The following is a 17766-nucleotide window of genomic DNA, read 5'->3' on the forward strand; positions in this document are numbered from 1 at the left end:
CAAGATCTCGAGTGCTCCCAGAGATATATGACTCTTCCTTAAATCAGGAACGTGTCTCACCTCGGTCAAGATACACTCCATGCCATCAAACATCTTGATGCACACCGATCCAACGCCTACCACTTTACATGCATTGTCCTTACCCATAAATACTTGGCCACCATCTCACTCACTGTAACTGGTGAACCAACTCTGATGAGGGATAATGTGGTACAAAGCTCTCGCATCCAAAATTCATTCTTTGTCGAAGTACCTGTATTTTGATGCGGTGAGCATGTCACTATCGTTTACTTCCTCACTGGATTCTGCAGTGTTGGCTTCCTTGGGAGAACCATCTGAATTCTCTTTTCTCGACTTAGGATTCTGGAAATCCTTCTTCATGTGCCCGGTAGTATCACAATTCCAGCACTTCAACCATCCTTTGCCATTGTACTTGGATTTGGACCTTGATCGTGAAGATCCACTGTCCTGCTCAGAATTTCTCCCCCTCATAATCAGTGTATCTGTAGAAGTACTCACGTCACCATTTTTCTTTCTCATCGCCTTTGACTGAAGGGTTGAGATAACGGTCTTGACACTAATGGTAGTTCTACCAGTGGACAACGAGTCCTTGAACGACTCATACAAAGTCAGGAGAAAATTTAGCAAAATGCATGCCTGATCCTCATCTTTCATCATTTATTTCACATAAAATAGTTTGCAAATCAATCTGTTGAAGTTATTAATGTGGGCCTCAACATCAGCCTCCTCTGTCATCTTCAAATTAAACAACTGAAGCTTTAAGTACAAACGATTCTTAAGAGATTTCTTTGTATAGGTATTCTCTAATTTCACCCATGTACTTGTTACAGTTTTCTCTCTCACGACATTATAGAGGACCTCATCTGTTAAGCACCATTTGATAGAGGTTCTCGCTTTGTTATCCATATTGTTTCATTCATCTTCAGTCATAGATTCTGGTTTTTTTCAATGAAGGCATCGTCCAATCCTTGTTGAACTAGGATACTGGTCATCTTAACTTTCCATAATTCAAATTTGTTTTTACCGGAATATTTTTCTACATCGAACTTCGGATTAGATGTCATTGATGTGTTACTTTCATATTTGATTTGCTTCCCAACATTATCTATGATACTACTTGTTGGGGAACTGTAGAAGCACACATAGATGAATCAAGTAAAGTACTAACAATCGCACAATCAAGTCCAAACACAAACAATCTGAATTTTACGTGAAAAAATCCTTTCGGGAAAAAACCACGGCACAAAGCGACAAGTAATGCCAGTATGAAAGCAAAAATAAGCAATATAGATTACCGATTCAAACAAGCCTCAAATCTACTCCACAAGCCCAAGCTATGCCCTTGAAACCCATAGGAAGGAGTTTAGAAAGCCTAGATCACCCCTCTTCCTTTCCAAATCCCGATTACTCTTGATATATATATATATATATATATATATATATATATATATATATAGTATCACAATTGGAATAGGAAACAAATCCCGCAATTATGCAATTCTGCGCACACGCTCGATGGCACCTTCATTGGGACTTTGATGGCATCGACGATCTATCGATGACATTGAAGACCTTCGATGTTATCGAGGAAAACGCCAAAACGTTCCAGTGACAAAACATGGATTTTTCGGATTTTTTCGATGGCATCGGCAAACCCTATTGTTTACAGATTAAAGACATCAACAACAGCTCAAACCACCAGAGCCCACAATTTGGACAATTTGGATGTGCTTACAAAGTACGCCAAGCTCATTATGGATAAGTCATCATCACTTTAAGAAATTGTGGAAAATGCTTGTGGTATAATCTAGCCCCACCTGCATAGTAATTTCCCAATGTTGCAAGTGTCAGTACTGTTTTAGCATGTTTCCATGTCTATTTCAAACTCAAAATTCATTAACATAGTACTAACTTTGCCCTATAGGAACTGAATGAGATGTGCGGTGGCCGTTCTTTAGTTGGAATCAAGAGAATGGGAGAAATCAATCTGAAACCATTTCGAGTGGCATGCATGCAAAGATTTTCAGCTAAGGAAGCAGAAGAGAAATCAGCCGAGTTGTGCTCCTTTTGGCAAGACCAGATTTCCGACCCAGCATGGCATCCTTATAGAATAGTCAGAGGGGAATCTCGGGTATGTATTTCAGAGGTTTGCTAAGTGCACGAGTGTCCAAAGCAGTTACTCTACTTGCTACTGCTTGTTCTAACGTAGCACATGGGAAGGAGATCCAAAGCAATCACTCTACTTGCCACTGCATGTTCTAACATAGTACATGGGAAGGAGATCCATCCTGCCTGTATTGTGGGTCCCAGAGAGGAGATGCCCTGGGCCCAAAAATCAGGTTGTCCCAGTCATTGAGGGGCGGCAGTTTACGGCAAAAGGGTTAGCTTGACCAATTTTTTCTTGGTTGTCCATTTTCTCTGAATGTTGTGGTGTACCTCATAAGTGGATCAGCTGGAATTTTGGGTCCGGGCATCTGCCTAGTGGGAACACATAATGGACAGGTTGTATTTCTCTGTCCACTTGACTTGTAGGCTGCTAATCAAAGGCATTTCCAAATTCAAGAAAAGGAAATCTCCCTGAAAAATCTAAGTGGAAACCACCTATGAACAAAATGAAACTGACCCAATTTGGATCAAGGGCCGTTAGGTTATTTAGAGATTCAGTGCCTATCAGTTTGATGGCCCGAATCACCGAAGGACGCCTCACATGTTCCTATCCTGTACATAAATTCCTATACGTCCATCAGGCAGGTCACCATATAGATGCCCTTTTCCAAGATCAATGCAGTCCACTAATGGACTGCACATTTCTTAAGCGAATGGAAAGATGGAGAAAAACTTCTCCTGTTTTTGCTAGCTGTCCATTTGCTCCTAACACTGGCCGATGTGACGAGTGGACCAGCCTGATTCTTGGGGCCAGGAACTTCAATGTTTGGACTCACTGATGGACAACATGGATCTTCCATGTGTCCGCCACACTGGCACTTGTGGTGACATATGCACCCATGTAGGAGTACCATACCTTTTCAACAAATCAACTTGTGATCCTTTGTTCACCATGGGTGGTGCAGGAAGAAATAGACGATGAGGATGAAAAGCTAAAACAGCTAAAGGATGAGTTGGGTGATGGAGTGTACGAGGCTGTAACAACAGCTTTGTTGGAGATGAATGAATACAACCCGAGTGGGAGATATGTAGTGCAGGAGATATGGAATTTCAAAGCGGAAAAGAAAGCAGAAATGAAAGAGGTCATGCAATTTATCCTGAAGAAATTGAGTTCTGTCAAGCGGAAGAAATGACACAGACAAGGTTGGTGTTAAAATCTTGCTTTTTTCTTAGATAGTGTCGGCCATCGGCTGTTGAATTTTTTCCCCTACCCTTGAGGGTTTTTGATAGAATGGGGAGCCACTTTCCATCGTTGGGGGCCACCCATGTCAGTGATCTAGACCATTCATCAATTAGTGCATGCTCAACATGCCGTATATAAAAAATTAGTGTTGCACACTCATCAAAATGAACTGTGCACATACTTTGGATATGGACCATCGACAAACCGTGCACGTACTTTGGATTTGGACCATTGACCTTTTTCTTAAACACCCATTTCCCCTCTGCAAATGTGATCTGTATGATCAGTGGGCCAATATTATATTTTGGTCCAGGGACATGCTCACAGCGTACACTACTTGATGAATGGTCCAGATCTCTAACATGCATTCCATCCAATGGAAGGAATGAAACCTAATATTAACCCCTACCCTCAGCTGGATGGAAAGTCTACTGAGAAGAGAGAACATTGATACTCTGGCAGAGAGATATGGACAATACACCAGCATTCAGAAAGTATGTGGCATTATCATAACTCAAATTAATCCATTCATATAGTGCGCTCACTTTAAATGGTTAATAAAAAATATTTTTTTTTAAAAAGGAAGATAACGGAAATTTGTGTTAAACAAAAGCAAAAAACAAAAAGAAAAGGTGCCAAGTTGGTGCCCCAATTACAACCCAAGAAAAACAAAATTAGAACCCATAAGCTTATCAACACAAGAGGCCCATTCAATAACAAGCAACCTAGCTCTTTGGGAAATCCCGTCCACCACCTTGCTTTCATCCTCGAAGCATCTCGCATTTCTTTGTTCCCAAACAGTAAGTAGGGTGATTCTCCACATCATACTTCTACCTCTCCCTAACCCCACCCCATGCTAAGCTAACAAGAGGTCCCCCACGGCCCACCAAAGCCTGGAAGACTCAAAAAATATTAAAGCGGCTAAGGATGTCAATCCAAATCTTCACCAAAAAAGGATAGTGCATGAATAAATGATCGATCGTCTCCTCATTCTTCATACACATGAGGCATATATATTGGGAAGCACCATTTGACCGTTTTTGGTGATTATCAATGGTTAGGACTTTCCTTCTTCCAACTAACCATCGAAAGGTGGGCGATCTTTGGGGGAACGCCATTATGACACACATACTTGGTAGAGATTGCTTCGAAGTAAGATTCTTGCGTTGACCCTTTCTTAGACCAGAACCTGAGGGGCGTCACGTTTTGAAGCTGTGAGGATAGGTTGGTTTGAGGACCCATTTGTCAAAGGAAGGGGGAGGTCCAGATTCTAGGACGGAGCTGTATAACATAAGAATGTCATGTACGGTTCCTTTGAGAAGGGTGTGATGCCACCACCTATCAGGCCCCTGCCCATCCCTTCATACCTTTGACCATCATGAATGAATTTGTATAAAGTCGAAAGCGAGAAACATCCCTATTTGCAGACCCTCCACACCATCCTATCCGGAGCAATCCTTGACGGATATCATAGGTGAATGCAATTCAGCAGCATCACTAATTCTTCTACCGCATTGTCATGTAGGAATCTTCTACATGGGGGCTCACATACCACCTCTTCTCCATTACAAGAGAAGCAATCAACCACCAAAATAGAAGGGTCCGGAGCCAACTGGTGAATTCTTGGGAAGTTAGCTTTTAAAGGAGAATCCCCCATCCAATCATCCTCCCAAAACCGAACCATCTCCCCATCCCCTAAAGAAAAGCCAATCCCCTCCATATATATTGGCTTTGAGGAAGTAACCTCTTTCCACAAAGCCAAAGTTTTGTAACCTGAGGGCTCCCTAGTCCACTATCTCCCTATCGTACATCCATACCTTTTTACTTATAACTTCCTTCCAAAGCACACCATCCTCCTTCCCAAATCTCTGTGGCCACTTTTTAAGGAGGGCCAAACTCATAGACTTTAGATCTTTTATGCATGTGCCTCCATCCTCGTAGGCCTTGCACATCTCAACCCATCCCACCAAGTGGAACTTTTTCTTATCCTCCAGTCGTTGCCAGAAGAAATCCCACCTTAGCCGCTTAAGCCTTGATAGCACCGATGCCGGGAACTTGAAGAGTGATATAAAATAAAGAGGTAGATTTAATAATACTGCCTTAATAAGGGTGATATGCCAACGAAGTGACAGGTATCGACTTTTCCATCGAGGAAGCTTTCTCTTGAATCTCGCTACCACTTTATCCCTTAGATGCTTTGTCGGTTTTCCAATACATAATGGAAGACCCACAAATGATGACGGAAGCAATCCAACCACACATCCAAAGTTCCTAGCCATATTCTTCATCTCTTCCGACAATGTATGCAATCTAAGAATTTTACTCTTAGCAATGTTGACTTTTAAACATGATATTGTTTCAAGCATTGGATAATAATCCTCAACCCATCCACCATATCAACATCTACTTCACGAAACAATAGCGTGTCATCCACAACTTGGAGATGAGAGATTAAAGAAGACATCCCCTCCACAACATGATATTTTGGAGATAGTTTGTTACGCTCACGTGAAGCCAGGTGAACATAACAGATACAACCAAAAACATGAAATGTGGAATATGCAGGAGGTAAGCCATTGAGAACAAAGTATGGAGATTTACTATTCAGAATGTTGGTTGGCATCCGGTTAATCAAGTAGACTGAATATAACATTGCTTCCACCTAGAAAGGACGAGGAACACTCATAGCAGTCATCAGGGTGATGGCAGTTTCAACAATATGACGATTTTTGCGTTCAGCCACCCCATTCTGTTGTAGAGTATCAGAACAGGTGGTCTGATGAATAATCCCATGACCCTGAAGAAATGTACGCCCCCCCCCCCCTTCTGGGTCAGAGCGGAGATTTTGAACGGAAACCCGAAAGTGAGTCTCCACCATAGAGTGAAATATTTTGAATTTTTCAAAAACCTGTGACTTGGAGTGCAGAAAGTAAATATAGGTGTAACGGGTGAAATCATCAATGAATATAACATAGTATCGTAATCCAGAGAGAGACATAATTGATGAAGGACCCCAGACATCTGTATGCACTGGTTCAAACATAGAAGATGATTTTGTATTACTTAGAGGAAAATGAATACACTTACTTTTTGAAAGACAACAAAATGAACAAGAATAATCCAAATCTTTTTTATTAAGAGAAATGTTCCTTAACATGCCAGAAGAAAATAACCGAATTAACCGATCGGAATGTGGATGACCCAGGCGAAAGTGCCACAATTTCCACAATTTATTTGCCGAACAAATATCTGATGAAGATGAAGAAAAGAAACAACGAGCTGGAGTGACAGATGGATCAAAGTCCAACACGTACAGACGACCATGCCGCCTACCCATCCCAAGTACCTTTCCCGTTGCCAGATCCTGCATAAAACAACAGTTGTGAAGAAATATGACTAAGCAGTTATTGGATGTGAGTTGATCAACTGAAATTAAATTGGAGGAGAAGTTAGGGACATGAAACACATCATAAAGGATGAACTGGCGATGAGCAGAAAGAGAGAGTCAATGATCCAACGGACTGAATAGGTAGTCTAGTGTCATCCGCAGTAGAAATAGCCTGATTTTCGGTGTAGGGACGAATGTCACGAAGATGGAATACAGCACCAGTCATATGATTTGAAGCACCCGAATCGAAGAACCATGTAGAAGATGGGGATATACCTGACATACCAGCCGCAGAAAAGGCTGAACGATTTGTTGGAGCATCGCAAGAGTCAAAGGTGATGAAAGACCTTTAACTGAAACGGTAGATGCAGAATCACTAACAGACAACTCAGAAGAAAAAGTGGCAGCAGTAGTAGAAAGAGCACGACCACGGCCACGACCATGACCACCACTTCTACGGTCGAAAGAAGATGCATGGGCACGTGTTCGGAAGTCCTGAATACCATGACCAGTCCGTCGACAATAAGCGCACCATTCTTTGCATTGAGCGACAACATGACCCACCTTGTTGCAGCCGCGACATGTCAATGGAGTGAAATCATGTGTTGGTGTAGTGGTGGACACAGCAAGCACCATATCAGATGATCTCGGAGTTGAGGAAGGAAGAGAGAGAACTTTCAGTCGTTGTTCTTCAGCCAATAATCATTAATAACCGAATTCAGTGAAGGAGTAGGGCTACGGTTCAAAAGAGCAGCCCGACAATGCTCAAATTCCGGACGCAACTACATAAGAAATTGTCGAACTTGCGCACTCTCGCGCATAGTTTGGAATATCTTAAAGTCATGAGGAAATGTTGGATCCATCATAGCCATCTCTGTCCAAATGGTGACAATTTTGGAGTAAAATGGTTGAATATTGTCGTCACCCTGAGTAAGGTTAACGAAATCCTGTTCCAGGCGATATAACCGGGCCACATTACTCTATTGATAAATTGTCTGGAGATGCTCCCACATTGCCTTAATAGTGCGATGAGGTGTGAGGCCAACAGCAATGGACCGATCGACCGAATCGAGAATCCAGGTAATAATCCGTCCATTGTTCATTTCCCAATCAGCTAATTTGTCGGCATCTGTGGAAGTGAGGATAGTAACAGATCCATCAATTAGTCCCCACAAACCACGACCCTTGAGGAAGTTCTAAAAATGGATGGCTCATAGAGAATAGTTGGTACCATCAAAACTACAATGCGGGGCCTTTGTACGTGATGAGCTCTTGTCCATCGTTTTGAAATAATGTAAAGCACACAAAGAGTTGCAACAGAAGAAGGTTTTCGATGTACCGTACAACAGGAGATACCTAATGGAATACAGTTTCTGGATCTGAAAAAATAACAACAGCAACAGGGGCTCTGGATCTGGAAAATCAAGATCTGGAGCAACAGGAACAGGGGCGCTGGATCTGGATCTGGAAAAGATAGATCTGTAGCAACAGCAACAGGGGCTCTGGAACAGGGGCCGGACGACGCAGGAGCTCTGGAAAAGGGAGATCTGGACGACGCAGGAGCTCTGGAACAAGAGATCTGGACGACGCAGGAGCTCTGGAAAAGCGAGATCTGGAACAGGGGCCGGACAACGCAGGAGCGCTGGACGAGCAAATGAGTGGTTGGACGAGCAGGGGCGACACTGTATGGTGGTCGGAAGATGCAGTGATGGTCAGACGACGCAGGAGCGGTTGGACGAGTAGGGATGGTGGCCGGACGCAGGGATGGTCGGATCTGATAGGTGGTACTGGTTTTGGATCAGTGAAGCTCTGATAACATGTAAACGGGGAGGAGCGGAAAGCTTTTCTATATTTGAGACAACCCAAAGGGGTTGAATATATAGAGATTACAGTCATTCATATAAGGAAAATAATAAAAGTAGAATCCTCTACCTATGGAAACGAACTATACAAGGTATGTGAGTCTGTCTAACACATTTTGATTTTCAGAGATAACACTTCCTAGCACCGCATGAAGCTTCAAAGCCAAAATCCCTTGGCCTTTCCACACCTGTTATCTTTGGGATAATTGCTATGAAAGACGCACTAAGATCAGCTCACAATGCCCCCTTGCAAAGAATTCAGACATGAACCTCATTACATCTTACCTTGACAACTTCCAAAAAACTGGTAAAAAGGCCATCAAAAAACCATCTGGGCCCGGGGCTTTTTCCCTTCCCGATGAGTCCACAGTTTTCTTCACCTCCTCCTCCACAGCTCGATTAGTTGATGTCCAATGGACAGCCAACATGACAAATCATCAACGGTCTGAATACAACTAAACAATTTTCAAAATCAGAGATTACAATCATTTAATTAAATATTATTTTATATTTGGGTTCCATGATTTGTTCACTTTATACCTGATGAATGGACTGGTTTCTCACGTCAAAACATGAAACAAGAGAATGGTTACTAGCACATTGGTTCATGAGTAGCCTTAGCAGGGTTTAAAAATCTATTTGGTGCAGACATTTTGATCAAAAGGATGCTTGGAACATCCTGGCCATCAAATCTTTGGCCTTTTATGGAGAATTCTGTAGTGCTCTCAACTGTCTATTTGGATGCCACTGATCTAAACATTAGTCATCTCTGATCAGTCAGATTTTTTGCATCCACAGTGTGGCCCGCAATATCAACGGTCTAGATCACCAGCACAGGCCCCATTTGTGCAGGAGTTGTTATACAATGCTCAAGCTGAAAGGTTGTGTTGTTCTGTTTGCATTGGTGCGGGCAAGTGGGTCCCAGGTTTCCAATCACTTGATATTTAGGACCCTACTAAAGATGACTGATGCACCAAAAGTTCTCCCCGGAGCGTTGTGAACCTTCAACAGCTACTAAGCAAATAGACGGTTTAGAGAAAAACAGCAATATTAAACATTCAACTAAACAAGAAGGCTAAATATTACCAGTATCGGTCAATCTAGTAGATTTTCGGGGGCATGGGACATCCATGTCGAGGCCCATCATATCAAAGGTTCGAATCATCATCAAACCATCAGCCCCACTTGAACAGGATACTGCACAGTCTTTCAGCTTGAGCATTGTATCATATACCTTGTAAGATATGCTTTATGCTAGCACTATGTTGTTGCAATGAGCTTATGAAATTTTGGTAAATGAGGACATTGCGTTTCGCATGCATTTGAGTCGTATGATTGGGCCCATGGTTAATTCATCCTAACCGTAGATATGATGAGAAGATGCCCTATGCTGAAAAATCTCACATGTTTGAAGTTCCTACTAGTTGAAATTGAATCTTTATCCTAGCCTGAATGCCTCCCTAAGCATTAGGCTGTGTGGCACTCGTAAACCCTGTTTGGACAAGTCAGCCTACCACCAAGAGTGGCTAAGTTACTTGGAAGAGGAGAGAGCACTCTATAAATGAAGGAGACTTGTATTGCATTAGAGCACTCAAAAGGGCATAAAACTTCTTATGAGTCCTAAATGGAGGTGCCCTCTTTATATAGACCTAGGAACTACATCAATGGCCAGGATGAAGCCTTGTGGCATTCATCCAATGGTCAAAAACACTCAAAAATCTCTCTAGATTAGTCTACACAACCTTCTCTACAATAAACAACTAGAGAACTCTAGAAATGTCTAGAGATCTCTTAACATAGCGGGTTTGTGGAAAAAATCACTGTCTTCTACCTCTGAGATAATCCTTGAACCACATTTAGCCTTCCATAAGTAGAAAATATCCAAAAATAAGAATTTTATTGATAATAATGAAAGAATTGTCCTGTACAATGTTGTTGATATGCTTAAATAAGCCTAGACTCCTCATTTGATTTAAATTAAAAACTTTCTGAAATAGTTGTGATTTATCAACTCTTAAACAAAGACATTTAACTTGAACTAGGCTCTTAAAACCCCAAAGATAACATAAACACAACTTACTAAATCGTAAATTTTGACTTCAGACTCAAATTCAACCCCTAAAACGATTGAATTTTGTGAAGCCGGGGGTGTAATGAACATTGGTTATTGGAAAGAACAGAGAGCTCGTCAATGGTTTTCTAACACAGTTTTATACACACAAACCCAATTCCCAAGTGTGAAGTTATGGCCATTGAGAGTGATAGCGTGCATCTGGGCCGTTTTTGCATCTTGATTAGCCCATACAGCTTGATTTCTTTCGATCTTGGCCCTCCATAAAATTGTCCTACATCATTAATGCTTCTACAATTCTCCAGAAATCTCTATATACTAGGTACATAGGCTCCAAGTCCATGGAATCACTTCTTCCTGGAGAAGTTCAGTCCATGACATGGGTTGTATTTTCCTTCTTAATCAACTCTTATCGGCCATCAGTTGAAGGGTTAACATTCACCAGTTGAGGGATTTTGGTGCATGGACCATCAAATCAACAGGTGGCTTCACTGAATCATGGCCTTACTTTTTACTGGTTGATCACTTTTATTACTCGACCACGGCCCATCAATAGTCTGTCCTCAGCACTAAATGTGATCGACCATGGAGACAATGTGCACCCCATTCTGACAACCGAGAGGAGCTGAAGCTTTTCTGTATTTGAGACAACCCAAAGGGGTTGAATATATAGAGATTACAATCATCTATACAAGGAAAATAATGAAATCGGAAATCGGAATCGTCTACGCATGAAAACTAACTATACAAGGTAAGTGAGCCTGTCTAACATCCCCCCTCAAACTAACGCTGGTCATCAACAAGTAATGGTTCGCCAACTAAAAATGAGTGACGTGCAAAAGTGAGGGACTTAGTGAGAATGTCTGCAATCTGATCATGGGAAGCAACATGTGGAAGAGAAATGAGCCCAAACTGAAATTTCTCACGAATAAAGTGACAGTCAACTTCAATATGCTTTGTCCGTTCATGAAAAACCGGGTTAGAGGCAATCTGAATGGCACTTAAATTATCAACATGGAGCGGAGTAGGATTCTGCAGAGGAACACCCAAGTCAGAAAGAAGTCCACGTAACCAGACAAGCTCACTACACGCAGTGGACATCGCCCGATACTCGGCTTCTGTGCTTGATTTGGAAACAGTGGCCTGCTTCTTACACTCCCAAGAGATGAGAGAAGTGCCAAGAAAAACACAGTAGCCAGTGGTAGATCGTCATGTGAGAGCGTAACCAGCCCAATCAGCATCCGAATAAGCACGAAGATTCAGAGTAGCCGTGGAGGAGAAGAATAGAGATCGATCTAGGGTTCCACGTAAGTACCGTAGGATGCGCAACACCGTAGTCATATGAAGAGTCCGAGGAGTAGAAACAAACTGAATAACAACTTGGACAGCGTAGGCAATATCAGGGAGAGTCATAGTTAAGTAAACCAGACTCCCAACCAAACGGCGGTATAAGTCGGGCTGTGTGAGTAGATCACCATCATCACGGCCATATTGAACGTTAAGTTCTAAGGGAGTCTGAACTGTCTTCTGATCCGTCAATGATGTCAGGGCAAGAAGATCCTTAGTATATTTATGCTGGCTGACTAGGATCCCACGTTTAGAACGTGAAATTTTAAGCCTAAGAAAGTATGCGAGATGGCCGAGATCCTTCATCTTGAAGGAGGATTGCAGAACTTTCTTTAAAACCGAGATGCCAGTCGCATCACTACCAGTCAGAAGTAGGTCATCGACATAGACGAGGACAATGACAATTCCGCGAGCAGTTGTGCGCAAAAATAAGGATGGGTCATGACCACTTTGAGTAAAGCCGGCACCTGTAATAACATTGTGAAAGTGTTGGAACCATGCCCGAGGTGCCTGTTTGAGGCCATACAGAGCTTTCTTTAAACGATATACCTTATTGTCAGGGATTAAGGAACCAGGAGGAGGTTTCAAATATACTGTTTCTTTGAGGTCTCCATGAAGAAAAACATTTTTCACATCCATCTGAGAAAGTGGCCAAGAGTGGACGGACGATATTGCCATAAGAGTACGAACAGTTTTCATCTTGGCCAAGGGAGCGAATGTCTCATCGTAATCAATTCCGTATTCCTGTTTGTATCCTTGAGCGACAAGTCGAGCCTTGTATCTATCTAATGATCCATCAGACTTGAGTTTGACAGAATAAATCCATTTACTACCAATTAGCTGTTGGTCAGCAGGTCGAGTAATAATGTCCCATGTATAATTATCATCCAATGCCGCAAGTTCTTCTGCCATAGCTTTCTTCCAACAATCATGAGTGGCTGCCTGAGAGTATGAAGTAGGAATAGAAACAGTATCCCGAGTAGCATTCATGGCAGACATAGAGCATATCAAGCGATCAGGCGCTCCATGTACACGATCGGAACGACGTATCGAGGTAAGTTCAGGATCTGCAACAGGTACAGTGGGTCTGAGTTGAGTAATAGGTGGCGGATCTATACGTGGTCGACGTGAGTAAACCTGCAATAGATGAGGGAGAGTACTCGAGGCAAAATGAATATCAGGAAAGGTGGTTAGACTAGGAGATTTTGGGGCGTGCGCAGGAGGAAGATCTGAATGAAAGGCAATATGTTCAAGAAAAACAACATGTCGTGAAACTAAAACATGACGTGCGACCGGATCATAACATTGAAAACCCTTCTGTGTTTCTCCAAATCCCAAGTACATACATTTGATCAATTTTGGAGATAGTTTATTACGCTCACGTGAAGCCAAGTGAACATAACAGACAACCAAAAACACGAAATGTGGAATATGTAGGAGATAAGCTGTTGAGAACAAAGTATGGAGATTTACTGTTCAGAACATTGGTTGGCATCCGGTTAATCATGTAGATTGAATGTAACATTGCTTCTGCCTAGAAAGAACAAGGAACACTCATAACTGTCATCAGGGTGTTGGCAGTTTCAACAATATGACGATTTTTTCGTTCAGCCACCCCGTTCTGTTGTGGAGTATCAGAACAGGTGGTCTGATCAATAATCCCATGACTTTGAAGAAATGTACGAAAATCGGTTGAGAGATATTCCTCCCCTGAGTCAGAGCGCAGAGTTTGTATTGGAACCCGAAATTGAGTCTTCACCATAGAGTAAAATATCTGGAATTTTTCAAAAACCTGTGACTTTGAGTGCAGAAAGTAAATCCAGGTGTAACGTGTGAAATCATCAATGAATATAGCATAGTAACGTAACCCAGAGAGAGACATAATAGGTGAAGGACCCCAGACATCTGTATGCACTAGTTCAAACATACAAGATGAGTTTGTAATACTTAAAGGAAAAGGAATACACTTACTTTTTGAAAGACAACAAGATGAACAAGAATCATCCAAATCATTTTTATTTAGAGAAACATTCCCTAACATGCCAGAAGAAAATAACTGAATTAACCGATCGGAATGTGGATGACCCAGGCGAAAATGTCACAGTTTCCATAATTTATTTGCCGAACAAATATCTAATGAAGATGGAGAAAAGAAACAACGAGCCGGAGTGACAGATGGATCAAAGTCCAGCATGTATAGACGACCATGCCGCCTACCCATCCCAAGTACCTTCCCCGTTGCCAGATCCTGCACAAAACCACAGTTGGGAAGAAATATGACTAAGCAGTTATTGGCTGTGAGTTAACCAATTGAAATTAAATTGGAGGAGGTTAGGAACATGAAACACATCATGAAGGGTGAACTGACGATGAGCAGATGGAGAGAAAGTCAATGATCCAACGGACTGAATAGGTAATCTAGTGCCATCCGCAGTAGAAATAGCCTGATTTCCGGTGTATGGACGAATATCACGAAGATGGGATACAACACCAGTTATATGATTTGAAGCACCTGAATCGAAGAACCATGTAGAAGATGTGGATATACCTGACATCCCGGCCGCAGAAAGTGTAAACGATTTGCTAGAGCATCGCAGGAGTCAAAGGTGATGAAAGACCTTCAGCAGAAACAGTAGATGCAGAATCACTAACAGACAGCTTGGAAGAAATAGTGGTAGCAGTAGTAGAAAGAGCACGACCACGGCCAAAAGAAGATGCATAGGCACGTGTACGGTAGTCCTGAATACCATGACCAGTCCGTCGACAATAAGCGCACCATTCTTTGCATTGAGCAACAACATGTCCCACCTTGTTGCAGCCGCGATAAGTCAGAGGAGTGGAACCACGTGTAGTAGTGGACACAGCAAACACCATATCAGATGATCCCGGAGTTGAGGAAGGAAGAGGAAGAACTTTCAGTCGTTGTTCCTCAGCCAATAAATCATTAATAACCGAATTCAAAGAAGGAGGAGGGCTACAGTTCAAGAGAGCAGCCCGACAATGTTCAAATTCTGGACGCAGCTTCATAAGAAATTGTCTTACTTGCGCACTCTCGCGCATAGTTTGGAATATTTTAAAGTCATGAGGAAATGTTGGATCCATCATAGCCATCTCCGTCCAAATAGTGACAATTTTGGAGTAAAATGATTGAATATTGTCATCACCCTGAGTAAGGTTAAAGAGATCCTGTTCCAGGCGGTATAACCGGGCCGCATTATTCTGCTGCTAAATTGTCTGGAGATGCTCCCACATTGCCTTAGCAGTGCGATGAGGTGTGAGGCCAACAGCAATGGAACGATCGACTGAATCAAGAATCCAGGTAATAATCCGTCCATTGTTCATTTCCCAATTAGCTAATTTGTCGGGATTGGTGGAAGTGGTGATAGTAATAGATCCATCAATTAGTCCCCACAAACCACGACCCTTAAGGAAGTTCTGAAAATGGATGGCCCATAGAGAATAGTTGGTGCCATCAAAATTACAACGTGGGGCCTCTTGACGTGATGAGATCTTGTCCATTGAGTTGAAGTATTATAAAGCACCCAAGGAGTTGCAATAGAAGAAAGTTTTAGATGTACCGCACAACAACAACAACAGCAACAGGTTCTGTATCTGGATCTGAATCTGGTTCTGGATCTGGAGCGAGATGCTCAGAGGGGCACTAGAGCGGATCGGAGTTGGATCTGGAGCGAGATGATCAAAGGGGCCCTAGAGCGGATTGGATCTGGATCGGGACCAACAACAACAGGTTCAGATCTAGATCGGGACGATGCAGATGCACAGATGGGTCGAGCAGAGACACCGGTCGACGCAGATGAACAGAACCAGATGCACAGATGCAGAGGGATCGAGCAAAGGGACCAGACGATTCAGAGGGCAGAGGGGTCGTCGGACGACGCAGTAGGGGCGGCCGGACGACGTAGGGGCTGTTGGACAACGCAGGGACGGTCGGACACAGCAGGGATGGGGGCCGAACGCAGCAGGGGTGGTGACCGGACGATGCAGAGGTAGTTTCGGATCAGTGTGGCTCTGATACCATGACAACCGAGAGGAGATGAAGCTTTTCTGTATTTGAGACAACCCAAAGGGGTTGAATATATAGAGATTACAATCATCTATACAAGGAAAATAATGAAATCGGAAATCGGAATCCTCTACATATGGAAACTAACTATACAAGGTAAGTGAGCCTGTCTAACACATTCATGGGTGTCTGTTCCTCCAACTTTGGATGTGTTGTGAGATGTCTTCAATCTGTATATGCAACAGGGATTCGATCGATCAACCGCCCTGGTCAATCAATAGAGTGAACTCCGATTTATACAGATTGGTCTCTGGACAGTTTTGGATAGTCATTTATGCAATAGATCGACGGCGTGCGCGGTTATGCGTTAGTGCGTGATTTGTTTACTATTTTGATTTTAACGCCATATATATTGGGTGTAATTGGGATTAAGGAATTCAAAGGCATCATTAAGGGTTCTAGAGGGGAATGTTGGGGTTTTGGAGAGATTCGAAAGGGTTCAGTATAAGTCCATCCATCTCTTGTAAATCGTATTTCATAATGGATTTGTTGTCGCTTTGTGCTATGGTTTTTTTCCGTGAGGGTTTTCTACATAAAATTCGTGTGTACTTGTGCATGCATTGATTGCGTCTGTCTTTTGCATATTTAATTGAATTCAGGTTTGCTTCCGTGCTATCCCCAAAAGGATGGTCCAATCTATCCCATCATTTTAACATCTTTTCTACCTTGCGACAAATATCATTTTCTTTCCTTTTTTATGGAAATTTTTTGTATACAGTGTGCACCGAGATTCAATGCACACATATCTATCACCATCTAGTAATGGTAGGTGGGAATCTTGAAACCCATTTCAAAATGGGCATTTGAAAATTTGGCTTTTTTTGATGTGCTTGCTAGATCCCTCTCACTATCTTTTAATTAGATGAAGATAATGTGCATATTGACTCTTGGTGCTTGCTATGCGCATCGAGTCATGAGTAGAGTTATTTGATGCTCTGTAGATGTGATGGTTGATAGACAAAAACTTGTGCATATACTATTCTATGCAGGTGGAAAACTATTCTATGCAGGTCTTATTCTCCAAATGAGACTTTGTTGAACAAATCTTAAACCCCCAAGTGAGGATGTTTATTTCTTGAATTAAGACCATTGGCTCCTTTTCATCTCAACTGTCCACTAAATGCGCACCAGTTGGCCAGTCATAAAATCAATTATCTCAGTGTCTGGTTTATCATCCATCTTCAGTAGGACCCACAATTTGGTCGGTTTGATTTGAGTTACTTGTCTGCCTTTGTATCAACCATCACAGTAGTGTGATTGTGAAAGCTTCTCTTCTCTTCATATTATTATGTTTCCTTGTGGTACAGGACAAGCAATCAACGGCCAGGATTAAAATTGGAAGGACCCAAGATCAAATCAGGAATTTATGAGGGATGTTGACATTTTGAAGGGGTATTGAATGTCAGGTCAGTGTTTCATATCCATGCTTTTTAAGATCTAATATTTTCTGTATGTTCTCATGTTCCTGGGCCAGGGTCATGATGACTTTTGTTTAAATGGGCCCCACAAAGTGGACTTTGTATGTTGATCTTGTTTTGTTTAAGCTGTCCCACTCGGCGGCCCTGTATGATTTTTTTGGTTTAAGTGGGCCTCGTGAAGGGTGGACTTGAGCCGTCTAATTATGGTCATGCACGAGTCTAGCCA

The 17766-nt window shown here is 42.3% G+C and overlaps 1 protein-coding gene across 1 annotated transcript in view; it reads left to right on the forward strand.

Moving 5' to 3' along the window:
- LOC131243741 (factor of DNA methylation 5-like) overlaps positions 1 to 17766 on the forward strand; it is a 43043-nt gene extending 25277 nt beyond the window's left edge. The window contains exons 7-9 of the mRNA XM_058243285.1: positions 1946 to 2152; positions 3093 to 3330; positions 17430 to 17766. Of these exons, the coding sequence (XP_058099268.1) occupies positions 1946 to 2152; positions 3093 to 3320 (435 nt within the window). The 3' untranslated portion in view covers positions 3321 to 3330; positions 17430 to 17766. The remainder of the gene's footprint in view (positions 1 to 1945; positions 2153 to 3092; positions 3331 to 17429) is intronic.

This window comes from Magnolia sinica, chromosome 4 (genome assembly GCF_029962835.1).
Source record: "Magnolia sinica isolate HGM2019 chromosome 4, MsV1, whole genome shotgun sequence".
NCBI lineage: Eukaryota > Viridiplantae > Streptophyta > Magnoliopsida > Magnoliales > Magnoliaceae > Magnolia > Magnolia sinica.